Below are 26,451 nucleotides of genomic sequence, written 5' to 3'. Positions count from 1 at the left end.
CAACTATGTGTTGATTTTTAATTAGGAAAATAAATTCACTATATTTTAGGCATAATTCAAGCTTTTTTTTTTTTTAATTAGAAGTTGTTTGTTTGGAGATAATCCAGGACAGGTAACAGACTTGTTTTCAGGTTAGTCATCTCCTGCAGGATTATAGCTCAGACCTCAATGTAGCCACTAGTTTTCCCTCATCATGCCTTCCGAGGTCTTGTTCTCAGTGAGAACTGCCATACAGCTTGATCCTATCACATAACTTCACTCCTGGGACCAGAAAAGAAAAGCAAGTCCACAATTCTGCCTGACCACGGACCTTCAAAATGCCCAGGGCTCTTCCCTCTCAAAGTGTGTTTGGCTGAGGAGCCTCATATTTACTACATGTCAGTCACCCACTTCTTCATCTCCAGATGCAATTGAGCTCTTCCTTTTCCTGTTATCACTTAGAGATAATTTGTGTTTTACACTCATACCTTTCCATTCTCCCCAGGTACATTATAGAAGAAGTGAGAGAGTGCTGCAACTATGTTCCCTGAGAAGAGCTTTCAAAGATAAGTCAAACCCTTGAAGATGCTATACTTGACCCTGGTAATAAAACAAAAAAAATGGTAAAGGATCCAGTGGCAGTCATGGGAGGGCAACAGGTATGTGGCATTTCCCACAAAGTAGGAGGAAACAAGGTGATCCCAATACCTGGTGTTGAGCTGTGCTTCCCAAACCATCTGTGAAAAAGAGTCCTTCCTCCCTTCCCCTTCTCCATCATGGTCTGATCCTTTTGTAAAATGGAAATGAATTACTAGAAAAATAAAATAAAGAACAAAACCATACAAAATGCTAACCCATATTTTTTTTTATGTTAGATACAATAGACATATGCTTAACTTGTCAAATTGCTGTAAAAGATTCTTTTTTTTTAAATGATATGAATAAGTTTATTTTCATTTTCTTTGACATCTGCTGAAGTGTGGAGCCGGGCTCCGTTGGTAGGGCTGTGTGGTGCCTTGTATCTGTCTGCCTCCTGAAGTTCTGTTTACCATCTCCAGATTGCTCAGCTTCTCAAGAAACTGAAAGTATATTTAGAAGGGTATGTTCCCAGGATGAGAGAGATTTGAAGTCCAGGCTGATGACATCAAATTTATCTCTTGGTCCGTTTTGTTCTGGCTTCAGAGAAATAAGACAGGTGCTAGTGAGATTGGTGCCATTTGGTGTAATTTATGTACCTTAAACTCCCTTGTCTCAGAGATTTTGTTCCTGGTCTTATTTCTGTTCTAAGGGCTCATCAAGTTCTCCTTTTTTCTGTACATAGAATCTAGATCTTCGATTTTGAAACCAAATTTGGACTCTTGACTCTGGAACCCCAATTTCCTTAGCAAGTTGCTCTCTGGAATTAATCCCAGGATAAGGGTTCTTTGTAAATGCTGTGATAAGGGTGTGTAACTGAGAGGAAGTATAGCTGGTACGACACCGTCTGTCTGCTCTACCATGAATCTTCTCTTCAGGGTGATCTTGGTCTTGGCTTGCTTCTAAGTGCTTCTCAGGTTTTGATCTTTTCTGGACTTGGTGCCTAGCTCTTCGATTCTGAAACCAAATTTGGATTCTAGACTCTTCAGTGTTGATTTCTAAAGCAAGCTTTTCTTTGGTAGCATCACCTGGGTAAGGTGTTTGATTGAATGCTTTGATGAGGATATTCAACTGGTCTTCTGTGAATTTGGTGCGGCTTTGTCTATGATTCCTTGCTGTGGTCTTGTGTGGAGAGTTGTTTTTGGCCATGTTGGAATAGAGTCCTGAAGCTTTCAACCGGGGCTGTAAAAGATTCTAAACACACTCAGTATTAGTACTTAATTCATCATGCACCAGTAATTGATGGAGGATTGACATTGGAGTGTGGACGGCACTTTGAGTGGCACCGCTGGACAGGTAGAGTAGTGCTTCCCATAGGCTTCTCACCAGAATCACCTGGGAAGATGTCCCCAAATTGTTTTTAACTGAAGGGGGGAAGCATGGCAGTTGGTCTGGTATTGCATGTTTTAAAAGCTCCTCAGGTCTTCCTAACGTGCAACCAAAGTAGAGAAACATTGCTCTGGGATAAAACTCCTCACTTTTATTTCAGCTTCATTCCTGCCAAGCACTGACCAACAGCCCACTCTACTGTGTGCGCAACAACCCTGAAGGTCCAGAGAACTTAGACATTTAAGCCTAGTCTTGCCAAAATAAAATAAATGTCTAGCTCTTATTTTTTTTAGAGACGGTCTTGGTATTCCTAAGGAAAACTTTAAAAGTTTAAAGAATTCTTTTAGGAAACCATGGCATCCTTTGCTTTTATCATGTTAACACTAGCTGACCATCTGATCTAAAAATGTTTCCTATGTGAATTTACCAGGGTGAATTTACCTTTGCAGTATGGTGCACATGGCCTGTGTGTAAAACCAGACTCTACATTTTACTAACTATGGGACCAAGAGCAAGTTCTCTGAAGTTTCTAAGTCCTTGTTTCTTAAATGCCTTCCTCAAGGGTTCTTGTAAGTTTTCAATGAACAAAATCTACATAAATATATCATATGTGAGTGTCTGGCAGGTTTTCGGGTTCCTCAAATATTAACCCTTGCCCCCATTTCCAGGGCTGACATCTCCCTAATATGTCCTGAAATAGCAAACAGTCTGACATTTATTATAAGAGATCATGGATCCATTCTGATTAATTGGTGCCCATGTCTTTCAAGTTGATCAGTATTTTGAATATTACATCTGTCCATCACATTCCTTGTACAGGATGTGTTCAAAGTTATAGTGCCAGGTATTTACATTAATAAACTATAAATTAACAAATCGGTATCTGTTTATCAATGTTTCATGAGTGTGATTCATGTGAATCAGAACCTATCAAACTTAGACATACTAATAAAATCAAGTCCTTGAACCTGGGAAGCTGCGGTTTCTAGGCCCAAGATAACCTCATCATACCACAGATTACCATGTAGGTGGGATTGAACATTGTCCTGGATCCACTTTCTAACCATCTTAAAGAATACAAAATACAAGGAGCGGCAGGGTGGAGTAGCAAATGCAGAAATAGCTGATTCACTATGAGAGCAGCATTTCCTTTGTGCTTTGAAGGCCTGGATGGCACGACGATTTTGCTGACTGGAAGAAAACAGTTCAGAAGTGGATGAATGTTGTGTTTGCTTTTTTTGTTTACAATGTGTTTGTTTGTACCTCCTCTTCCTCTCTTTCACCTTCCTCACCCATTCTTGCAAACGCTAGTATGTTTCAAGGTTAATGTTATGTGATTATTTTAGAAGACTTAGACCCCAAAGACTGCAATTTACCTGCTGAGATGTGTTGCTCCAAGTTTGGCTGTCCATTTCCAGCAGCAGAAACTGCAGTGCACCTGAGCAAAGGAAGAAAGTCACAGTGACCTCTGTGGGCTCGAGCCTCGCTGTGTACTGTCTTGCTGTCCTTGCATTTCCAACGACCAGTCCTTATGCTCCCGTCTTAGCTGATACTAGGTCTAGTCTAACCTCCCCAGCAGTGTAGGAGCTTCTTCCGTATTGTTACTTGCAGGTGGTTCTGCCCATTTAATGATGAGCAGCTCACAAACTTCAGAAGCTAACCTATTTAATACTGGAATTCTTTTCTGTGTACTGAGACCAAATAGCCTAAAGAGTTTCACTTGTGTCTTTACCTCTATGCTCTTGAAAACACAGGGCATTTCTTTACCTCTCCCACATAGGAAATTCCTCTTCTTTCCAAAGTCTTGTGGCTATAAAACAGGTTAAAGCCATGCTAATAGGTGGGAGGTGGTATCCCATGCCATAAGAAAGAATAGACTACTGCCATTTGCAACAACATGGATGGATTTTGAGAGTATCATGTTAAACGAAATAAGTCAGATGGAAAAGGACCAGACCATATGACTTCATTCATATGTGGGATATAAAACAAAAAGCAACAAACAAAACAAACAAACTCATGAACACAGACAACAGAATGGTGGTTACCAAAAGGGAAAAGGTTTGGGGGAGTTGGAAGAGGGTAAAGGGGGTCAAATATATGATGACAGAAGGAGAATAGACTGGATGGTGAGCATACAGATGATGTATTACAGAATTGTACACTTGAAACTTATATAATGTTATAACCAATGTCACCCCAACAAATTGAATTGAAAAAAACAGTTTAAAGCAAAACTGCGGGAGTTTAGATGGGGTGGGGGCCAGTGAGCCTACTCACAGGCCCGCCCTGACCCACCACAGCTGCTGCAGCCCAGGGGACATCTGACAGTTCCACTGAATATGCAGCGGACCTCTGCAGTGGAGAAGTGGTCTGCAGCGCTTGTGGTGCTCACGTTCTGGAACCCTACTCCATGTTTACAAGACAAGCCAGAGGGGAATTCTGGAGATAGATGCAAAGAGAGAAAAATCACTGAACTTGATTAATGACATGCAATGCCTCCCAGAGCCAAGTCTGCCTTCTTCCCAAGGCCTCTGCCTTCCATTTTTTAGCCATGTTTCCTCCACTTCCTGTAACAATTTGTGGTCTGTCTTTTTCTGCAAGAAACAGCCCCGAGGCTCCTCTCTCTAATGAAGAATGGCCAGGCCTTGGTGTCTTGAGTTATTTTCCAATTGTCCTCAGCCAGACACATAGCAAAAATGATTTCCTGAGAGTCTTTTTTGTTTTGTTTTGTTTTAAAAGAGAGATCTTGAGGGGAACAAAACAGCTGGGATTTACATTTTCCCACAATTCCTGATCTCCTCGAATGGAGACTGTCATCAGCCTGCATACCCAGTTGCTGAGCTGAGTGCCATGCAGAGTTGACTTGGAAAAGAGACGAAGCCCTTGCCTTAGGGAAAATCTGCTTTGGATTTTTTTTATTATTATTAGTTTCAGGTGCACAAGACAAAGTAATACTTAGACGTTTATCATTTATATCCCTCACACTGTGGACCCCCCTCCCCCATCCACTATCCCTCTGACATCGCACCGAGCCATCCCATTTCCACTGTCTCCACTCCTAATGCTGTACTCCGCCTCTTGTAAGCATATACATACATATATATACATATATATATAATATTATACTTGGCATTCATTATTGTTCAGCTTCAGGTGTACAGTGCAGTGATCAGGCATCTACATCTTCCCTGAGGTGGTCTCCCTAATGGGACACGTGTTGCTTTGGATTCTTTTCGTAGGCAGGGTGTGCGTGCAGAAGAAAATTCTCTGAAACTGCCAAGCACAGTATCACACAGCAAGCAGTTGAGAAAGCTGGCACAGTGTACCTGGAAAGGATTGGGAACATGTTCACCTGTCAGGACAGAGCTGCAGAAACCCCACCCCACCCGCCTTCCCAGCAGGGCCACATCCCCATGGGCCTTGGCAGAACTCAAGGATCCAAGAGTGGGGTTCAGCTTGCATCTGGCTGTCTGACTTACCACCCGAGTTGCAGTGTTGGAGAGAGAAAATTGAAAACCTCACTCACCCTTAAGGTTTGGCATTGCCTAAGGCAGAACAACAGTCTTTAGTGTTCTTACTGATTCCGGAGGACTAACAGATGTATGCTGTTCTGTATTAGAATTGTATAACTACTTCTATTAAGAATGGTTCAGAAATAAGCTGAGGTCCATTTTCCTGTGCACACAAAGGCTCTTTTCTTTCTCAACTTTAGGGATATCACTTACGGTAGTTTTATTTACTGAGTGCTTTATTTACTGAGTGTAAATAAACAGTAAATAATTGTTTATTATTAACAGTTTAATAAGCACTTCCACACACATTATCTCACTTGGGCTTCTCGACAAGCCTTGAGGTAGGTACAATTTCCTCTTCTTGTGAAGTTCAGAGCATTCCGTATGTTGTGACAAGCACGTACCAGTCACTGCTGGAGCTGATATTTCCCCTAGTTCTCCCAAGGCCAGGGACTGTTTTCACTTGCCAGCTGTTATTATGAGACTGGGGAGCTCAGAGTCCTGGTCAGTCCAGATGCTGCAGGTGAAGGATCAGGGCTGTGATAGACGAGGGCTGACACAACCCTGTAGACCACGCACACTGATGGACTCGAGGTGACCCAGACTATGCATAGGGTGACCGACTGATCCCCATTTGCCTGGGACTCTCCTGGGTGTAGGACTGACATTCGTGCGTCCTGGGATCCGCCTCAATCCTGCTCAAACCAGGACGGTTGGTCACCCCGTGTGGATCACATTCTACCTCTTCGATTCCACCTGAATTTCTGGCAGCACTTCCAGGTGCAGAAGATTCTTAGCTCCAAACTCTTAAGCAATTCTGGAGGCTTCTGGGATCCTACAGTTGATTTCTGCAAGACAGTGTTTACTGAGCCTGGACTCCAGCTCATTATATTCCACGTGGTTACATTGAAAATACTTAAAAATCCAAAGCCTTGGTTATCAATGGGAACCAAGTCACTAATAATGATCTTTGCTCCTGATTGTGATCCAGGCTGTATGGGAAGTGCTTTACGGTCCTCACCACTGACCTCAGGACACCCGTGCAACGTGCTGATTATTCCTCCCATTTTACGACTGTGGTAGCTGAGGTCGTGCCTGTTCCAGCAAGTCTCCAGGTCCTGAGCCAGGTGTATGTGACTGACAAGCCCTTACTCCTGCAGCACACTTCTCAACGTCCTTCCAGGTCCTGTGTCCTGTCCCTAGCAAATTAGAGTGGCATGGGTGCTCTGACATTCTCGCATTTCGTTAGAGGCTCTTGTAAACTTTTGGAGTGGCACTGGGCTCACAGCACTTAGGAGGTGCAGTACCCTGAGCGATTTGGCCCCAGAATTTCATAGGTACACTGAGGAAAGCTTTACGACAGATTCAGCTGGCAACTTCTCTGAACCTAAAATTAGTACGGATGTGCTATATTATCCAGTGTGACTGTGAACTTTTTTGCTCATTTTTTTTTTTTGCATATTACCCTCCAAGTTACAGTTTTTGACATTTTATCATCCAATCAAGTCTCCTGGAAAATGGATTAAGACCATGAAGATTTATACAGATATTAAACCTAAGTCGATAACATTGTTTTTTGCCAAAGTTTGTTTTTTAGGTTAATGTGCTCTAAGGTTGTGCCAAGTCCTTAAGAGTTTACCAAATGAGTATTTCTGTATTTGTACTGGCACCACCCACGTTTGTACTCTTTTTCCTGTTCATAAACAATAACTTTTCGTTGCTGGGATAAAGTTTGGTTTCTTTGGTTTGAAGGTTGAGGCTCACAGAACCTGTTCTGTCCACACCTGCTTAACTTTTGTCTGATAATACCTGCAAAACATGCCTGGTTTCTTCAGTGTTTGCTGCTGAAACAATGGCACTCACTCTCAAGCCTGAGCTGGTAGAACTTTTACCTGGTGGATTTAATTTGGCTAGTGGGCTGAGATTACTAATTCTGAATTAGGAGTAAATATATTTAAAATCGGACCAACAACACTTACCATATTTCATTGAGAGAGATCTCTGTGGCAAGCTTATAGCAGTTTTTCAAAAGCAAGTTTTGTTCATAACTGTTGTCTGAAGAATTCTTCACAGTCTGAATAGCTTTGTCTGAACACTGAGAAAACCTGCCTCATTCATTCATCCCCCAAGAAGAAAATCTCCTTCGTGTAGAATGAATTTACGTGGAGGTAATGTGCCAGTGTGCCCCAAATACTGTAATAAATGAAATCTCTCTTGGACGCTCTCCTATCAATACAGTCAGGAAATTCAGGAGATGGCAGCATCATTGCAGTTTATATAAGAAATAATGGCGTGAAGTGGTGAAACAGCTGCTTCAGAAGAGCTGAGCACTTGTTCAAGTCAATGAAAGCCTTGACCTGTGAGAGCCAGCACTAGGCTGCCTCTCAGTCCCCTCTGCCCTGCACTAAGCACCCTTGTGCGATGCACAAACTACACAACCATATGAGACAACTCTGCGTGTAACAGTGATTTGGGTCCAGATCATAATCTGTCCACCTGCAGGAGCAACAGTTTTGGTTTTCTTTCTATTTCCCCAAACTCCTAGAAACCACAGCTGTCTATGATCTAGGTACCCCTGACTCCCCTTTCCCAACCTTGACCTTCTATTCTAATTTGTTTACGTTTCCTTGGCCCTATTGACACTTATGTTTAATTATATGTTTTCCACAAAGTGCAGGAAGTCTTTGTGGAATGAAGTAGAACATAAATACACATGTACACGCACATCCTTACAATCAGCTGCGCCGAGCAGAGCAGCTGAAGAAGCACACAATGTATTTTTAATGAATTGTGTTCAACTCAACTAACCTGCCCTGTTTCTATACTCCCAAATACAAGGAGGATAAGAATGCCTTCAGGCCTTTTCAATAGGATTCATTATCCTGTCTTTGTTAGGTCTCTATCCTTGGTTTGAGAGTAATTTGCTGTTTTGTGTCTCATCACTTGATCTGCAAAGGGTGGGGCACATGGATCATTGGAAAGTCTTGAAGGCTGTGACTCATATTTTGAAGGCGGACTTTTGAGCCAGAGTATTTATCTGACAGTACAAGATGCTGTTATTTACTGCAGTGTGAGCTGAACATCACTGAGAAAAAGGCTCTGTTTACTGAAATTACAGAACCAAGAGGAAGGTGCAATGGGCACTGCTGGAAAAGTAAGCAGAATATTTTTATATCCTCATGACCATTATCTAATAATGTGGGGTTTTAGAGCTTTGACTACATTAAAGTAATTAGGTACTTGGGGATGTTTCTTGCGGAATTAAATGCCTGGGGAGCAAGCATACACTGGGGAGGAGCATTGCAGAAAGTGCCAGTAAAGTGGGGTAAAACAGCATATGGAAGGATTTTTAGTAAGACATTGGAGGAACATGGAGAAATGTGGTTTATACTGACATTATTGATAGTTTAATTTCAGGATAGCTGGGCATTTGCTCTGGCAAGCAAAATGCTTCCATAAGGAGACTTTCAATAGTCTCATTTGCACACGTTGTGTTCACCTCTAGTTCAGTGGGAGACCAGGGTCTTATTCTTAGCTATTGGAAAAGATTTATTGCTGTTAGTGGAAAAATGCTACTTCTGGAATGCAACGTAGACAACAAAGTATCATGCTTTTAAGGTTTCTTAAGGATGTAGTTTCCATGAAAATATGTTTTAAAAATCTTAAAAACAAGAATACATTCTAGTGAAATTTTTCTATCCTTTAAAAACAGAGTTGGCATTAACTTTAGAAAAAACTTTAGCATTTTTTTCATTTGCAAGTTGGTCAGTATTGTTCCTTTCTTTAAATGGTACACAATTGTTTATACGGTTAGGTGCTTTTTTTTGTTTTATTTGTTTTTGTTTAAACAACTTTGCATTTAGCTGACTTTAAGGTTTGGAAAAATGAAGACAACATTTAAAGTCTGGGTAACGTGACAAGTGAGGAGGCCCTATAATGTTAGAATGAGAAACATTGCTCCTGGAATTGAATAGAAGTAGAATAAAAACATTCTAGTTTGGTCAGGAACCCATCAACACTGGATTAATTGGAAATTACTTTTGCACTATAGAAGCTAGCAACTCTACCTACTGAAGGTAATGAGTCTTAGGGTTGGAAGGAATCTTAAAAATGTGCAACCCTATCCAACCAGCAGATGCTTGAGTTCTAGTATTAACACCTGTATAACGTGGATATCTAGCCAGTGTTAGAATATTTCCAATGATGGGCTCAGGAGGCTCAAGTCAGCACTTTCCAGTTATAATTAATAATATAGTGTATAATTTAAGACATAGCATCAAAGCTATGTTATTTTGTTTGAGTGATAGTGATGCAATAGCATGATTTGCATAAAGGTTATATATATAGATAGATACAGATACAGATACAGATACAGATACAGATATAGATACAGATACAGATATCGATACAGATATAGATATCGATACAGATACAGATATAGATACAGATATAGATATAGATACAGATATAGATATCGATACAGATATAGATATCGATACAGATACAGATACAGATACAGATACAGATATAGATACAGATACAGATATCGATACAGATATAGATATCGATACAGATACAGATATAGATACAGATATAGATATAGATACAGATATAGATATCGATACAGATATAGATATCGATACAGATACAGATACAGATACAGATACAGATATAGATACAGATACAGATATAGATACAGATACAGATATCGATACAGATATAGATATCGATACAGATATAGATATCGATACAGATACAGATATAGATACAGATATAGATATAGATACAGATACAGATATAGATACAGATACAGATACAGATACAGATATAGATATAGATACAGATACAGATACAGATACAGATATAGATATAGATACAGATACAGATACAGATACAGATACAGATACAGATACAGATATAGATATAGATACAGATATAGATACAGATATAGATATAGATACAGATACAGATATAGATACAGATATAGATATAGATACAGATACAGATATCGATATCGATACAGATATATATATATATATATATACATATATATATATATATATATATATATATATATATATATATATCTGTATCCCAAGTTGCTCTAGTGTTTCAGTGTAGCTCATGAAAGGAGGGGCTCACTTGACATTGGGGATTACTTTTTTCACTTTTTATAATAAATATTTTCGTTTTCATTAAAAAGGTTTAGTTTGCTCGGGTTGCCTTAAGCAAAGACCCACAGGGTGGGTCACTTACACAGCAGAAATTTATTTTCTCACAGTTCTGTAAGCTAGAAGTCTGAGATCAAGCTTTCAGCTATGTTTGTTTCTTTTGAGGCCTCTCTCCTTGGCTTCTTTCTGTTTCCACATGATCTCTTCTCTCCTCTGCTTACACAGACACCAATCATACTGGATTAAGGCCTACCCTAATGACCTCAATTTAACTTAATTACCTCTTAAAAGACTCTCCAAATACAGAAACATTCTGAGGTACTGGGGTTTAGGACTTCAATGTATGAATTTGGGGGAACACAATCCAGCCCATAACCGTGATCATTCTAAAAAATTTGAATAATCAGAAAATCTGAGGGAAAAATATAGTCTTACATCCTAAAGACTACCATTGATTTCATTTTTGTTTTACTTCCCTCCTTACATTTTTTCACCCATATTTTATGTAGATGTACTCACACTATTTTTAAATATTTTTTCCTGTTTTTCCTACTTAAATTTATAAATGTTTTAAATATATAACTAATTTCTAGATTTACCATAATTTATTTTATCATTGCTCTATGATTGTTTACATATTTATGTACACATATTGGTTTTATATTTCTCTTTATAAGCAATACTGTGATGACCTCTAATATATATTAAGATTTTTCTGAATTTAGCATTGTTAAGGTAGATTTTTTAAATGAAATTATAGGGTGAAAGGATCAAAATACTCTTTATTAGTGTACAAAGTTTCGGTAATGCAAGATGAATTAATGAGTTCTGGAGATCTCAATGTACGGCATGGTGATAGTTAACAATATTGCGTTGTATACTTGAAATTTGCTAAAAGGATAGGTCTTAAATCTTCTCAACACACACACATGCACACACACACACACCATAGTAACTCTAGAGGTGATCGATAAATTATTTAGCTTGATTGTGGTGATCTTTCACAATGTATACATATAGCATCACATTTTATTCCTTCAATATATTCAATTTTATGTTTAAAATAACTCAGTGAAGTTGCTAAACAAGTAAAATGGGACCATCTACCAGAAAAAAACATTCTTAAGTATCCTGATATATACTGAAAATTATTTTCCAAAGGTGATGACATAAATGAATCACCCCTTTGACAATACTGTGTATTCTCATTAACTAAATAGTTATTATGGACTTAAAATAGAATTATAAACAACTTTTTTACAATTGAGGAGAACAAATACTTCACGATATATTTATTAACTTGTTGTATTTTCATCCTTATGTCCTTTGGAGGCACCTCCAGGTGTAAGTACTGTATATGGGAGAGCAGGAATGGAAGGAGTGGATGTCCTCATGTTTTCCTTATAAATTTGATTAAGCTTTGTATGTATCAAAAATGTTGACTTTTGTCATTTTTGCCTTCAGCATTTACGACCCAAAGAGATGCAAAAACTAGTCTAGGTGCAAAAAGGGATACAGAGATGCAAAGTCCCAGGTTGAATCATCCGAACTCAGTCTATATACTTCATGACCTTTATGGTTCCCTTCATCTTTAACCATGCTAATTTTCTAATTTCTTCTCCATTGCTACGTGATTATACAGCAATTAAATACTGGCTGATATTCTTGCAGAAAAATAAGCAGCATTTTCTGTTTTATAAATTTGCCCTTGTAGACAAGTGATACTAAGATGACAGTTTTGTTAATTTGAAATTGTAGTACAAGAACCTAGTTTAGTGTAATGTTATGTGACCACAAGCAAAAAGAGCAAAGGGCTGGAAAAGATGTAGTACCTGAGATCTAGTCCAGCCCTGCTTCTCATGTGATATGTGACCATGGGTCAATCATTAGGGCTGCATTTCTCATATATCAAACACGGGTGCACACAAGATGATCTCTAAGGATTACAATTTTAGTTTTTGATGAAAATCATCACGGGAGAATTAGAATGTTATATGAAATCTTCTGTCCATATTTTTATTATTTGGGGAATCTGTATTTGTAATGACACAATGACGACCCATTATAACTCTCACATAGGTTATTAAATGCAAAGCAGCTGTGTTATGGGAGCCGAAGAAACCTTTTTCCATTGAGGAAATGGAAGTTGCTCCGCCAAAGGCTAAAGAAGTTCGTATTAAGGTAACAAGCCTTAGAATATATAAGCCTAAAATGTTATCATACCTGTATTGAGTATATTATTGTTGTGAGGTTGGGTTCTTAAATAAGGAGATGCTTCCCAAATTTTTGATGTTAATTCTCTTACTGGTCTTGTTGATTGTTGAGAATCCTGTCATAATGGATATGTAATTAATGACTTAATTATCCATTAAAAACAATGCTACTAATCTATGCTATTAACACTTATTTGTTGAATTTTTTATTGACATGATTCTGATTTTTTTTTTAATGGCTAGTAATTATGACTATGACTTCTTTTAAAATCTTCTGGGAGTCAGATAGTATTGCAACTGCTTTTCACAAAGAATGAGGAACTCATTTGTGCCTGGAGAAATGACACATTCCTGGAGTGTTTTGCCCCATTCCTTTGGACAGAGCCTAACTGTTGCTTTGGACACCAGGTTGTTGAGTAGGCGTTGCTGCCGCTCTGTCTTTGACCTTCTCCTGTTACCTGAGCACTGTGGTAACAGTAAGATTTTGCTCCTCAGTTACCTTCTTGCACGCCATTCCCTTTACTTTCATTACAAGAGTCCTAGGAGGGCCTGGCTGTAAAAAATCTACTTTTGTGCCAGCCACATGGTAACATCTGCACTCTGATACCCTCCCAAGAGCAACAATTTACTCTAGAAAGGCACTGAGATTCAAAGTAGGGCCAGAGGTAGTAATACTGTAAATCTCATAATGAGAGGAATCTTGTCTCATGGTTAATGTTAGACTTGGAATCTTCTATGAGTCAACACTATTAGGCAATCATACTGAATAAACAATTATCTTTTCAATATCGAATTAAATATCCTTCCACTGTGACCAGTGTGCTGGTTGGTGCAATGTTCTTCTCTTTGAACACAGATTTTGGCCACAGGAATCTGTCGCACAGATGACCATGTGATAAAAGGAACAATAGTGGCTAAGTACCCAGTGATTGTGGGACATGAAGCAACTGGGATTGTGGAAAGCATTGGAGAAGGTGTCACTACGGTGAAACCAGGTATGCAGATGTCAAGTCACTAGTTTGAGATAAGTAGAGTGTGACTTTCCTATCAAAGGAAACAGCACAACTAGCATTTGTTAGAGCCTTAATATAATTTAGGAGGATAAAAGGGTACGAGGAGAATAGATGATACAGAGTGAAGTTTAATTTAGCAGTCTCGACCTTTTTCACAAGCAAACCTTATGATGCTTATAAAATTTAGAATACTTTTAAAAAATTCTTGCATTGGCATGGGCTCAAATCACATTTGTTTATTTCATATTTTAATGTTAATGACCAGCATCTTATATCATGATGTTTTCTCTCTAGGTGACAAAGTCATCCCCCTCTTTCTCCCTCAATGTAGAGAATGCAATGCTTGCCGCAACCCAGATGGAAACTTTTGCATTAAGAGCGAGTAGGTTTCAGTCATTTTTACTCTAATGCATTTAAACTGTTTTTAAATCTAATGCTGATTTTTTGATTGACTTAACTAATATGTGTATTTGATGTATCAAATAGCATTACTGGTCATGGAGTACTGGCTGAAGGCACTACCAGGTTTACATGCAAGGGCAAACCAGTCTATCATTTCATGGGCACCAGTACGTTTACTGAATACACAGTGGTGGATGAATTTGCCCTTGCTAAGATTGATGCTGCAGCTCCTCCTGAGAAAGTCTGTTTAATTGGATGTGGGTTCTCCACTGGATATGGAGCTGCTATTAAAACTGGCAAGGTAAGAAGCAGGACACGCTAGTTTCTTCCTTTTTTATTTTTCAATGACTTTCTTGGAATCCTAGAGATTTTTGAAAAACAAAAAAATTTTGAAAACAAATCTCACATGCAGGCTCTTTCCACACAATGCCAAATCAACTGGAGGAAAAATGAAAACTTTTTTTAGAAACTTTGTTTCTAAATAAGTGAAAATAAAATGTATAGATTTAATTTTGCTTCCTCAACATTTCCTTCAGTTTCATTTCTCAATTTTAGGTTCTAAAATTTAGATCTGAAATTCACCATTTCTCTTTCACAAAATAAGTATCAATGCAGCTGTGTTAGTTTGCTAGGGCTGTCATAGCAAAGTACCATAAACTGGGTGGCTCAAACAGAAATTTATTGTCTCACATTCTGGAGACTACAAGCCCCAAATCAAGGTGCTGGCCAAGTTGGTTCCATCTTAGGGCTGTGAGCAAGGGATCTGTTCCAAGCATCTCTCTTTGGCTGTCTTCATCCTGTGTCTCTTTGCACTGTCTTTCATCTATGCCAGTCTTTGTGTCCAAAAGTCCCCTTTTTATAAGGACACCAGTCATACTGTAGTAGGGCCCACCTTAATGACCTTAGTTTAACTTCATTACTTCTGCCAAGACACTATTTCCAAATAAAGTCACATTCTGAGATACTGGGGTATAAGACTTCAATGTATGAATTTGGAGGAGACACAATTCAACCCATAATAGCTAATATATAATATGAAAACATGAATGAGTTTTTAATAATGGTTATTAAAACTCAATTTATATTATTCTTAATGAGTCAAAGAAGTAAGTAGAATAACATACAATTCATAATAGTATAGCCATCCCTACAAGCAACTTACTGTGGTGGTCTCATCAACTCCAAAGTTTTTAGAAAAAAGCTATATATTAATTGATTCAAAATTTATAACTCAAACTCTCTTCAAATTCTTTTATCCAACTCCCTGCCTGATATCTCCATTTGGATGTCTCACAGGTGTTTCAAACTAAATATGTATAAAATTATGTCCATACAATTAATTTTAATTTATACAATTGAGTTTATAAAATTAATTTTCTTAACCCCTCTCCATCAAACATATTTTATCCACTCTAATTTTCTTCATCCTTGATCTTCCCTCTCCAATACCTTGTATGCAATCCAGCCGCAAGCCCTCTTAACTATACATACGGGGTATATTTTAAATCTCTCAATGTTCTTCAACTTACTACCATCATTATATCTTGACTGGACAGATGCAATGGCCTCCCTTCTGTCGTCCTCATTATTCTTCTTGACCATCTTTAATAATTCTCATTTACAAGACAAAGTAATTTTATAAAACATATAAATTGGACTACATTACATTTTCGACCAAAAATCCTTCAGTAGTTTTCATCCTTGGAACAGTCTCCTCTCTCCCACTATGATCCAGCCACACCTGCCTCTTTTGGGATCCTCAGACCGCAAGCTGTTCCTGCATAAAGGCATTTACATGTGCTATTCTGATTATCTAGAAACTCGTCTCCTAAACTTTTCTGTGATTGGTTCCTTAACGTAGCTCTTTGTTTAAAATCACCTGCTTGCTTAGAGAAGTTATTGTTTTTCTGTCTACTCCATCTAAGCAGAAACTTTTCCCCATTATTCAAGGGAACATGATTGCTTCGTGGATAGTTGTGTGTGCCCCAAATTTCAAACTCTCGTTAATATCTTTAGTCTTCCTCATTAAACTATAAGCTCCAGGGAGGTATATTTATCACAGACATGAATTCAAGACAGGTCTGAGGTTTATGAATGTATGACATTAGCATGTATACACATGTCAGTGGCATATCTTAGTTACTAGTATCTTCTAGATTTCTTTGGAAAGTCTTCGCAATGGAACATCCCTTGCCAAAGGTCTCTTTGAGATTTTCCTTAAGAATTTTCCTCAAGAACTTTCTCAAGAATTTACCAAGATAGAGGTGAAAGAAGGGACATAGGACATAGTTTTACATTAATATTTGTACCTCTTTTTATTCTACTTGATTTGTTAGCATCATATTAGTACTTGGCTAATACACTGTTCACCAAGACATTCTCCACTTGTAGGTATAATTTTTTCCTGGAAGTTAAATCTTAAGGAAAATTACTTAAAGGAACATGCATTCTTTCCTTTGCCTATTTTAAAATCAGTCAAACTTATTACATGAGGGTATGTTGGGAGTCTCTAAAACCCCTTTGGTTCAATGATTCACTAGAAAAAGCACAGAAAGTTATTATACTCATGGTTACATGTTATTATAGCAAAAGGATACAGATTAAAACCAGCAAAAAAAATTTTTTTAAAGCACGTAGTGTGGAGTCCAGGAAAGACCAGATACAAACTGCCGGTTGTCTTCTCCCAGTGGTGTCCCATGGACAGAGCTTAGTTCTCCCAGGAACAATGTGTAACAGCACATGTGTGTCATCCAGGGAAGTTCACTCAATTCTTGGTGTCCAGGGTTTCTACTGGGGAACCTACACATACGGAACTCACATGGCTGACCTCAGCTACTCAGACCCCAGCACCACCAGCAGTTAAGCTGATGGCTCAAAGCTCCAGGCATTCAAAAATAGGCATCCACCATAAACCACATTGTTAGCATAAATGATCTGACATAGCACAAGGTCTCAGGTTTACAGAGACACTCATATCAGGCAGGAAATGCCAAAGATTCAAAAGTTATCTCCCAGGAGCTGATCAAGGGCCAGTGCTGAAGACCTTTGGAATGGTGAAACAGATTTTTATTAAAGAACACGAAGGGGGTCAGAACAATGAAGAAAAACAATAGCAAAAAGTGGAAACTTACTACATTTTAAATTAATAAAATGTTTGTAAATAACCTATATTTGACAGTTTTATTTTAGATTATGGTTTCCTTCCACAATAATGATATGGATAATTCACTATAGATATTAACCTCCAGTTCCCATTCCCTAGAACACAAAGGTTGGGAAAGGGAGAGAAGTTGTTGGTTTGTTGTGGTTATTGTTGTTGGGTTTTGTTTGTTTTGTTTCTTCAGTTAGAGGAAATACCTGAAATTAACAGAGACAGGGACCATGTTCCACTTAAAGATTCAGAGGCAGGGTGACTATCACTATACAGATGGGTGACTGAGACCTGCGGAGAAGTGTTTAGAGGTATATTCCTTGGTGGTTAGAAAGACCACACTTCAGGGCCACCAGAGTCTAAGGCTTGCTAGAGATTAAACAAGGAAGGCTGAATGAGGTCCCAGAAGACAGAGCTAGAATCATAAACTTTTGTACCTAAATATAGAACCTGAAATGGAACCATCAATAAAAAGTGCCATCTCACATCTAGACAATGAAGCTGGCAGATAAACTGAAAGAAGAGGCAGAGAATGCCCAGTTTAGTTTCTGGTATAAAACTATAAAATGTTAACCACCAAGGAATCCATCAATAAAGTTTATTGAATGGATGAATGAATTACTGAATGATACTTGAGAGAATGACTGCATTGATTTCAAAGCTCCAGATTCAGGAATGGAACTGAGAGATTAGGATGTCGTAGCTGAAATTAAAACTCATGGAGAGTGGGTACACTTCTCTGTCGATCTCTGATTACAAGTGGGGATATTTCAAAACTCATGTATATGTACACAAGCTATTTTTTCAGGTAATTCCCACAAGAGAGAACAAAGTCAGAGAACCAGGAGGTCTGAAAAAAAAAAAAGAAAGAGAGATAAAGAAAGACAAAAGAGGGAGGGAGGAAAGGAAGGAGAAAAAGAAAGGGATGGGGGCAGTGAGAAAGAAAGAGAATGAAAGAGAGGAAGAAAGAAAGGGAAGGAAGGAAAGGAGTGCCATACCCATTCTGTAGGTTTCCCTCAGATCGGGTGTCCCTGCAACCTGATGGGAAACATGATTAGGATTCTTCCAGCAAGAAAATTACTTTTGGCTAGAACTTCCTTTAATATAGACTAATACAGGGTAAAAGTCCCAAAATTGATTTAACTACACTTATTTCCTGGAGCTACACATGAATCATTTAACTGCAACATGGAAGTTTGACTCTGATTTTTTTTAAAAAGTATTTACAAATGACGCAGAGTTATGGTTATTAAGAAAATGCCAGACAGGCCAATTCTAAAACAGTATAGCTTTGTGGAGAAGAGATAATACAGATCTGAGTGCTTATTTAATCTTGCTTTGGGGTTTGGTGAGGTTCTGCGTGGTAGCCAAGAAAGCTGCAAAAACGTCCACAACCAAGGCCTGAATGATGGAACTTTTTGTAAAGGGTTTTCATTTATCTGGCAAACACTGTGTTTGTTTGTTTTTTCTGTTCTCAGACTTGCTGCTGTTTTCAGTCCTCTTTGGAGCATTATCATCAGAACAAGTGATCCGATCCTGAGATCACAGTTGTCCTCTGAAGTCTGTGTTCCTAATACTGGAGATTCATTACAGGTTTAAATTTTTGATCCTGCCTCTAGATTTTACTGGAACTTCTCTCTCCACAGGTCACCCCTGGTTCCACTTGTGCTGTCTTTGGCCTGGGAGGAGTTGGCCTTTCAGTCATTATGGGCTGTAAATCAGCTGGTGCAGCCAGGATCATTGGAATTGACCTCAACAAAAACAAATTTGAGAAGGCCATGGCTGTAGGAGCCACCGAGTGCATCAGCCCCAAGGACTTTACCAAGCCCATCAGTGAAGTGCTGTCAGAAATGACAGGCAACAATGTGGGCTACAGTTTTGAAGTTATTGGGCGTCTTGACACGATGGTAAGAGCCAAGATTAGGGGAGCCACACGATCCCAAACCTATTTGATGGCACAAGGTAAAACTCATTCTCCATAGCTTAATTAAACCAACTATGGACGTACCCGTTAGGCAAAAACTGGTAACCACAAAGAAATTGTGCCTAAAAAGTCAAAAGCTAATGATCAGGTTTGCGTGACCAAAGTGAAGTATCACATGACATCACACCACTCTCATATGACCAGAGTGCAAGGTAGTCAACCATCTAAACAAGTTTTTGGGTTCTCTTCTTTGTGTATGTGGATTTCTTGGCAAAGGTAATTCCATCTCTTATACCTTAGCAAGCCAAACAGCACAAAATGACTCCCTGAGGAGAGATGAGGAGATCCGTGTGGAAAAGGGACTATTCCAAATTTGGCAGTCTCTTCCCCCAAATCCATGATATATCCAACTTCTCACTCTTGACACCCGAGCTTTGTTTTCTCTCATCAGAATTTCCTTAGACTAGGTGCCTTCAGCTTTCTCAAACATGCCTCCATTGTGGCAGCCAGCAGCACCAGACTTCCATGGAGATCTGAGAAACAGGTCCCGAGCTTGGGGGTAAGAAAGCCCCACGTGGACTAGGGTCAGGAGACTTGGAAGTATGGGACAAACTCAACCATGGTCATGTAGAGTAGTAGATTCAATTCACTTTAATAGTTTTGGTAATTTATGAAAAATTAGACTTCAATTTACCGTTGTTGTCATCCTCCTTTCTTAGTGCCAGGAAGAATTATTCTACACAAACAAATAGCATTCTAGGTTGTATGTTTGTAAGCCAGTGTGTAATATTGGATATATTTTTATGGTCTGTTGATTTCCAGATGATACATTGATAAATGATCAATGAAAAATGCCAACATTTATTGCTACAATCTAGCAACTATTCAAAAACTATTAATGAAACAATGGATGGGTGAATGACCAGAAAATGTGAGGTTAGCCTCAGAGATAACCTACAAAAATAAGAGACTACTGTATCTTTAATTTTAGTATTTTAGTTAATTTTCAAGCTAAACTTAAAAAAAACTAGCTTAATTGATTTAGTATAGTTAATTCAATTTAATTTAGTTCAAGTGACCTTCATAAGCTTATCTTTTCAGATATTAATTTGAAAGTATCACAGGAATTTCCCCCTGCATTTTGATCCATGGCACACTGAAAATGCCATGAACACTTACTATAGTAATTTCTGTTTTCTGCCTAAAGGGCTAAGGTATCAAAGAGTTAAACTCAGACAAGAGTTGTGTTGAGAATTTTTAAATACAAGCAGAAAACAAAAGGACTAATTTAGTGTCATGAATTAGAAATGTCAAATAACTACTGGAGCTCTGATAGTATGTAGGGCATTTATAAGCCCAAGAAATATTATGAGACCTAAACGAATAGTCACCTTCATTTTAAACTCAGGTTGATGCCCTCGCATCCTGCCATATGAACTATGGGACCAGCGTGGTGGTTGGCGCGCCTCCATCCGCCGATATGCTCACCTACAATCCTATGCTGCTCTTCACTGGACGCACGTGGAAGGGATGCATTTTTGGAGGTAAGGAAGGCAAAGCCCAGGGCTGCTGGCTTTAACTCTGTTGCTTTGACAAGTAAGAGAAGCCTATCGTCTCATACATCCCTTACGGGTCTTTCTTCCAAGGATGGGTATGAAGAGATCTAACATGAGACTGAGCGCAGTGACACAGAAGATGATTGCCCACTCCTCACCTTCATTTAGGGTCAATAACTGTGGGCACATGTTTAATATCAGCATTTGCAACTCAAGTTCCTCCAAGGCGTGACTGAGAGGCATAAGCAGTATCTCTGTGGGGATGATTTTATGCTGATTTAATCCATTCTCAATATACGCAAGAACACGTGTGAAAAATAGAATTTATTCAACTCACAATAGCATCAGCAGAAGAGTTCTGGACCCAAAGCCAAAATAAACGAACAAAAAGGGATTGTTGCATTTTATAGGGACAACTGAGACTCACACCAGAATAACTGACGCAGACGATGGTCAATTCTCAGTCCTGGTCTTATGTGAAGTATCAGCAGGATTTGATACAGCTGGTGGCTCTCTTTTTGTCAAACACTGTCTTCACTTGCCTTCTTGATTTTACTTTGTTGTTTGTTTTTCTTGTTCTGTTTCTTCTCGTCTTATGTCAGCGGTCACTCCTTCCAGGAATGTGCTGCATCCTCTGCATCCTGAGACCCCCAACTTTGTTATGTCCTAGGGCTCAGTCCTCAGACGTGCTCTTCGTTTCCATGCACTTCCCATGTAATCCCCTCTGGTCGCATGGCTTTAAATACACCCTGTTTATAACCCTTAAATTTATATCTTCAGCTTAGACGCCCACCTCAGCTACATACTCATATATCCAATTGTCTACCTGACATCTCCACTTGAATATTTATAGACACGCAAACTTAACCTGCCCTAAACCACTCCTGATTGCACCACTTGCACCATAACGCTCCATCTACTCCTCCCACCATCTTTCCATCTCAGTAATGATGGCTCCATCATTCCTGTCGATCAGGCCCCAAACCTTGGATTACCCCCTCTCTCTCACACGACGCATATTGTAGCAAATCCTGTTGGCTCTGTCTTCAAAGTACACCCAGGATCTGACCACTTCTCACCAGCACCGTCACTTCTCCAAGCCACCATCATCTCCTAACGGTAGTATAGGAACTTCTTAAGTGGCCTCCCTGCTCTTCACCTTCCCCCATATAGAACACTGCCCACAGAGCAGCCAGAGTGAGACTGTTTAAATGGAAGTCAGGTCAGGTCAGGTCCTTCTGAAAACCCTCTAATGGCTTCCTTTCGCACTCGGAAGAAAATCGCAAAACATGCAATGGCAGAAGGCCCCATGTGATCCGGCCCTCTGACCCTAGTTACTGCTCTTCTGTTTCTCTCCGCCCCAGCCACGCTGGCCTCGCTGGTCTCATTTGCAAACACTCCACCTCAATGCTGTTGCTTTTACTCATCCCTCTCCGTAAAATATTCTTTCCCAAGATTCCTGGCTAGTTCCTTTGTTTTTGCCAAAATGTCACCTTCTCTGGCAGGCCTCGCCCTGAGCTTTACAAAATAGTTTCCCTGCCCCTCTCCCCAACTGTCCCCTGGCTCTGCCTATCGCCCTGAGTCTGCTTTACTTTTTCTCCCTTGTAATGTCACTGTGTGATGTGCTCTGCATTTGCTTGTCTAGTGTCAGTTTCTCGGCACTAACATGAGAGGATGCTCATGCTTCCTGAGAGCAGGGAGTTCCTCTGTTTTGCCTCTGCTACGTTCCCAGCCTCTTACATGGTGCCTGGTACTGGTATATACCCAATGGATATTTGCTGAATAACTGAATTTTATTTCTAATATTCCCAAATAATCCTCTCACATCACATGAGTATTCTAAGGGAGGAGGCTCAGCTTATATCTCTTATTGTTTGTTCCTCAGTTCAAGTCTTACTTCCTCTAAGGAGCCTGCTCTAAAGAACTGTATTTGGATCCAACCGCCTCTTGCTCTTGTGCCCCAGATAATGTTGTGGAAAGAGAACAAGCTTTGGCCTTGCATGGAGCATTGCCTGTGTCATGGGTGACCTTGACAAGAGCTATACCAGCAGAGTGCTGAGTGTGCTCAGGAGAGATTGGCAGGAAAAGGAAGTGAAACTGGAAAGAGTAAATTGGAGATGATTTTTTCTGCAAAGAAGTTATTCTGTAAAAGGAACAGAGATACGGGGCAACTCAACGGAGATGTGGGGGTCAAGAAATGTTTTTGTAGGGTTTTTTGTTTTTGTTTTCCTTTGCTTCTTAAAGTGGGAGAAATATAGCTTATTTGTGTGCTGTTGAGAATAGTCCCATATGGGGCACAGATAAAAATGCAGGGAGAGAAGGAGCAAATATAATATAAAGATCATTAAGTGAAATCTGAAAAGAAATATATGCTTATTTACAGGTTGGAAAAGCAGAGACGATGTTCCAAAGCTAGTGACTGATTTCCTGGCAAAGAAATTTGACCTGGACCTATTGATCACCCATGTTTTACCTTTTAGAAATATCCAAGAAGGATTTGAACTGCTCTATTCAGGGCAAAGGTACCTATTTTTGGGGTTTTTTTTATGGTGATGTTGTCTCCTCCCCACAGGTTACTTTTAAAATTTAATATTTATAAATGCACCCACATCTTCCATGTTTTATTTCTGATTCTTTAACCTGTAAGTTTGAAATAGCTGATTTGTTTTTCATAGATGTAATATGTCATTGTCTTACAGTAACCAACTGTTATAAATCCTTTGTGCTTTGATTCTCTACACAGGATTGATTTCATTTGGCTGGGTTTATGTCATTTTAAAGATGCTAGCTAGCTTCCTCATGAAACACCATAAAGTTTCCTTACTTTACAGTTTTCAAAGTGGTTTTTTAAAAGTGTTTTCTTCTAATTCTTGCAGGTCAGGTATTATTATTTTTACCATTTCCAGTTGAACAAACTAAGATTGTGAGACACAAAAAGATAACTTGCCAGGATCTGTAGGGGCAGCACTGGAATGTGAATTCAGTGGAAAGCTGAGCTCTTTTCACCACGCCCCGAAATCCTCTGACGGAGCTGTAGGCTCCAGGCAAACATGGCCCTTCTTGTCACTATTCTCATTGCTGCTGAGGGTCAGGAGAAGTAGAGGTAGAGTATGAAGACTGCACACCAATGTCAACTTCAGTGCTGGCCCATGGATGTCTGGAACAGCATCAGAAAGCCTGGTGGAAGACAAAATGAGGTTTCACTCACTATGTGTCAAGGATTTAGGTTTCATTAGCAAAAGGACCTAACTGTGTATTAACCTGATATCCAAATTCCCACAAAGTTTTCCCCTGAGTGCTATTTCAATGTTGTCTCTTGTCTCTACATCTGGTCTAGACTACTGGGTCATTGTATTATGACCATACATTCAAACTCTTTTTAAACGAGAAAACAATGGGTTAAACTGTCAGAACCCCCCTACACCTTCACTTAATTAAGCAGAACTAATAATTTAATATGGTCAGTTTGAAACATAGTTACTTACTAATTATTGTCCAAAGAAACATAAATTCTGCCCTCAGGAATTTTCTTCCAAATATCACCTTAATGCAGTGACTTCCAAACTGATCTTTATAAACCTAAGCTCTTCAATTTCCATCAACTTCCTGCATAGGTCCATTTGCGTGATTTGTCCCAAATAATTCTTCCATCAGTACATCTTCTCTCAGCGAATAATGCATGGATTCTGCTTTTATAGACTAGAAACCAGAGCGTCACGTTTGACTTCACTCTTGCCCACCACATGCAAACTGATGCTGAGTCCCGACGACGCAGCCTCCAGTGTCTCCGCCAGTTTGCCTCCACCTCATTGCCCTTGAGCGTCACCTGGTTCAGTCCGATCGTCTCCCCTGGACACGTTAACACAGTAGTGTGGGAACAGGCCTCCCGCCTTCTGCATTTTACCCTAGGAGTCAGGCCTTCACTACACTGCAAAAACTCAAGTTGCCCCAAGCGTCAATGCCTTAGCATGGTTTTGAAAGACTTCCTATTCATTTATTAATGTATCTAGTCATTCCACAGCTAAGAACTTAGCACCCACTCTACTGCAGCCTCCGTGCCAGGCTCTGGGGATAAAGGGAGGGTGCAGGTCTCACCTACTTCTACAGTCTCCTAGGCCCCCAGAAGCCTAAGCACCCTGGATGACACTCTCCGTGCACACCTTCCTAGCCTTATTCATGCTTTCCCTTCAGCCAGAAAATTCCTTCCCCCTTGTCAACCTGTTGCAACTGTGCTGAGACTTCAAGAATCAGCTGTGATACCCCTATCAGAGACCCCAAAGAAAGTAAATGAATTGGTGAGGACCTCAGGTCCAGAAGGCTTTCCAACAGCAGAATGTACCTAAGTCTCCTGTAACAGATAGGAAGGATAATTGCTTAAACTGTTCTTGTTTGGAATGTACGGACAGAAATCAGTAAAATGATCATGTTTATCTTTCAGCATTCGAACTGTCCTGACGTTTTGAGATTCTCAGTGGCAGGAGGTCGTGTTGTGTTATGGTGACTTGGAGCTTCCCTTTTCACACTCACGTCTGCTGAGATCCTGGATCTATTTCATAAATATAAGCAGAAGTAGAAGATACGGTGAAGATACCTAATCTTTATGAAATAATTAGTTAGAGTCATATGAACACCTGGGAATTAGCAGGGGGCTTGGGTCAAATATATTAAAATTTTAAATTTACATTTCCTAAGGCTATAATTATACATTTTGAAAATATGTACTTGGATTTTTATGTTAAAATGGAGATTTATTTAAAAAGAGTTTTAACCAGCTGCCACCACTTAGAGCAGATTTAGCATTAACAATGTGGTATATGTATTTCCTAAAGTAATATTAATTTGGTGGAAGGTCTTTAACATATTGTATACATGCTTTTTTAGATTCAAATGTAAGGTTTTTTTTTTAATTTGTTATAAATTAAATTCAGTTTTGAAATCAGCTCGTTGCATGGTACAAGTTGATTAGATTAGAAAAGAAATGGGGAAATTTGTGGGAAATTTTTTAATGATTAACTGTAAGAATCATCATTATGTAAATAGGTGGACCTGAAAAAGCATACTATCAGGGTACATGAGATACTGGCCAGTCTATATTAATATTTCAGTAAATAAGCCTTTTATGATAATATTTAAATATCAAAGTGCAGCTAGTATCACATTGTAATACATATCCTATTAGTCAGTTCAGTAAAGTAGGATTACAAGTCCCTAAGTACATGTTTACTTAGTAAAGACTTGGTTTTCCAAAAAATGTTTTGAATTTGGTACAATTGCGCTGACACATCTATCTAAATAAAATTTAAATATTTTACAAAATGTTTTTGTGGTGATATATTTTGTTTGAAGAGGGAGTTTCATTTTGTTATTGAATTTTTACTAGCTATGGATAAAGTGTTAAAGCACCTAAAAAACACATGAAATACTTTATAAAAACGTGAAAAATTGGGGCAGCCGGATGGCTCAGTTGGTTAGAGTGCGAGCTCTGAATAACAGGCTAGCTGGTTCATTTCACACATGGGCCAGTGAGCTGCGCCCTCCACTAGATTGAAGACAACGAGCTGC

The 26,451-nt window shown here is 39.1% G+C and overlaps 2 protein-coding genes across 2 annotated transcripts; one reads left to right on the top strand and one right to left on the bottom strand.

Moving 5' to 3' along the window:
* Positions 1-1,251: 1,251 nt before the first annotated feature.
* Positions 1,252-1,764, bottom strand: LOC117022101 (double homeobox protein A-like). The gene has a single exon (XM_033105763.1). The coding sequence runs from the start codon at positions 1,762-1,764 to the stop codon at positions 1,252-1,254; it is 513 nt and encodes a 170-aa protein (XP_032961654.1).
* Positions 1,765-8,539: 6,775 nt separating this feature from the next.
* Positions 8,540-26,055, top strand: ADH7 (alcohol dehydrogenase 7 (class IV), mu or sigma polypeptide). The gene is made up of 9 exons (XM_033106797.1): positions 8,540-8,613; positions 12,710-12,811; positions 13,700-13,838; positions 14,151-14,238; positions 14,343-14,559; positions 19,056-19,316; positions 20,742-20,877; positions 23,273-23,411; positions 25,328-26,055. Exons 1-9 carry the CDS (start codon positions 8,596-8,598, stop codon positions 25,350-25,352), a joined length of 1,125 nt encoding a protein of 374 aa, XP_032962688.1. The 5' UTR covers positions 8,540-8,595; the 3' UTR covers positions 25,353-26,055.
* The last annotated feature ends 396 nt before the right edge of the window (positions 26,056-26,451 follow it).

Source organism: Rhinolophus ferrumequinum, chromosome 5, assembly GCF_004115265.2.
Source record: "Rhinolophus ferrumequinum isolate MPI-CBG mRhiFer1 chromosome 5, mRhiFer1_v1.p, whole genome shotgun sequence".
Taxonomy (NCBI): domain Eukaryota; kingdom Metazoa; phylum Chordata; class Mammalia; order Chiroptera; family Rhinolophidae; genus Rhinolophus; species Rhinolophus ferrumequinum.
This window is presented reverse-complemented; position numbering and strand designations above follow the sequence as displayed.

What these genes read in the sequence shown, in the direction of transcription:
- LOC117022101 (XM_033105763.1), bottom strand. Translation starts at nt 1,764, where the DNA reads ATGGCCAAAAACAACTCTCCACACAAGACCACAGCAAGGAATCATAGA.
- ADH7 (XM_033106797.1), top strand. An exon ending in CTAAAGAAGTTCGTATTAAG is followed by an intron (nt 12,812 to 13,699) that starts GTAACAAGCCTT and finishes CTTTGAACACAG; the next exon opens with ATTTTGGCCACAGGAATCTG. An exon ending in CTGCTCTATTCAGGGCAAAG is followed by an intron (nt 23,412 to 25,327) that starts GTACCTATTTTT and finishes TTTATCTTTCAG; the next exon opens with CATTCGAACTGTCCTGACGT.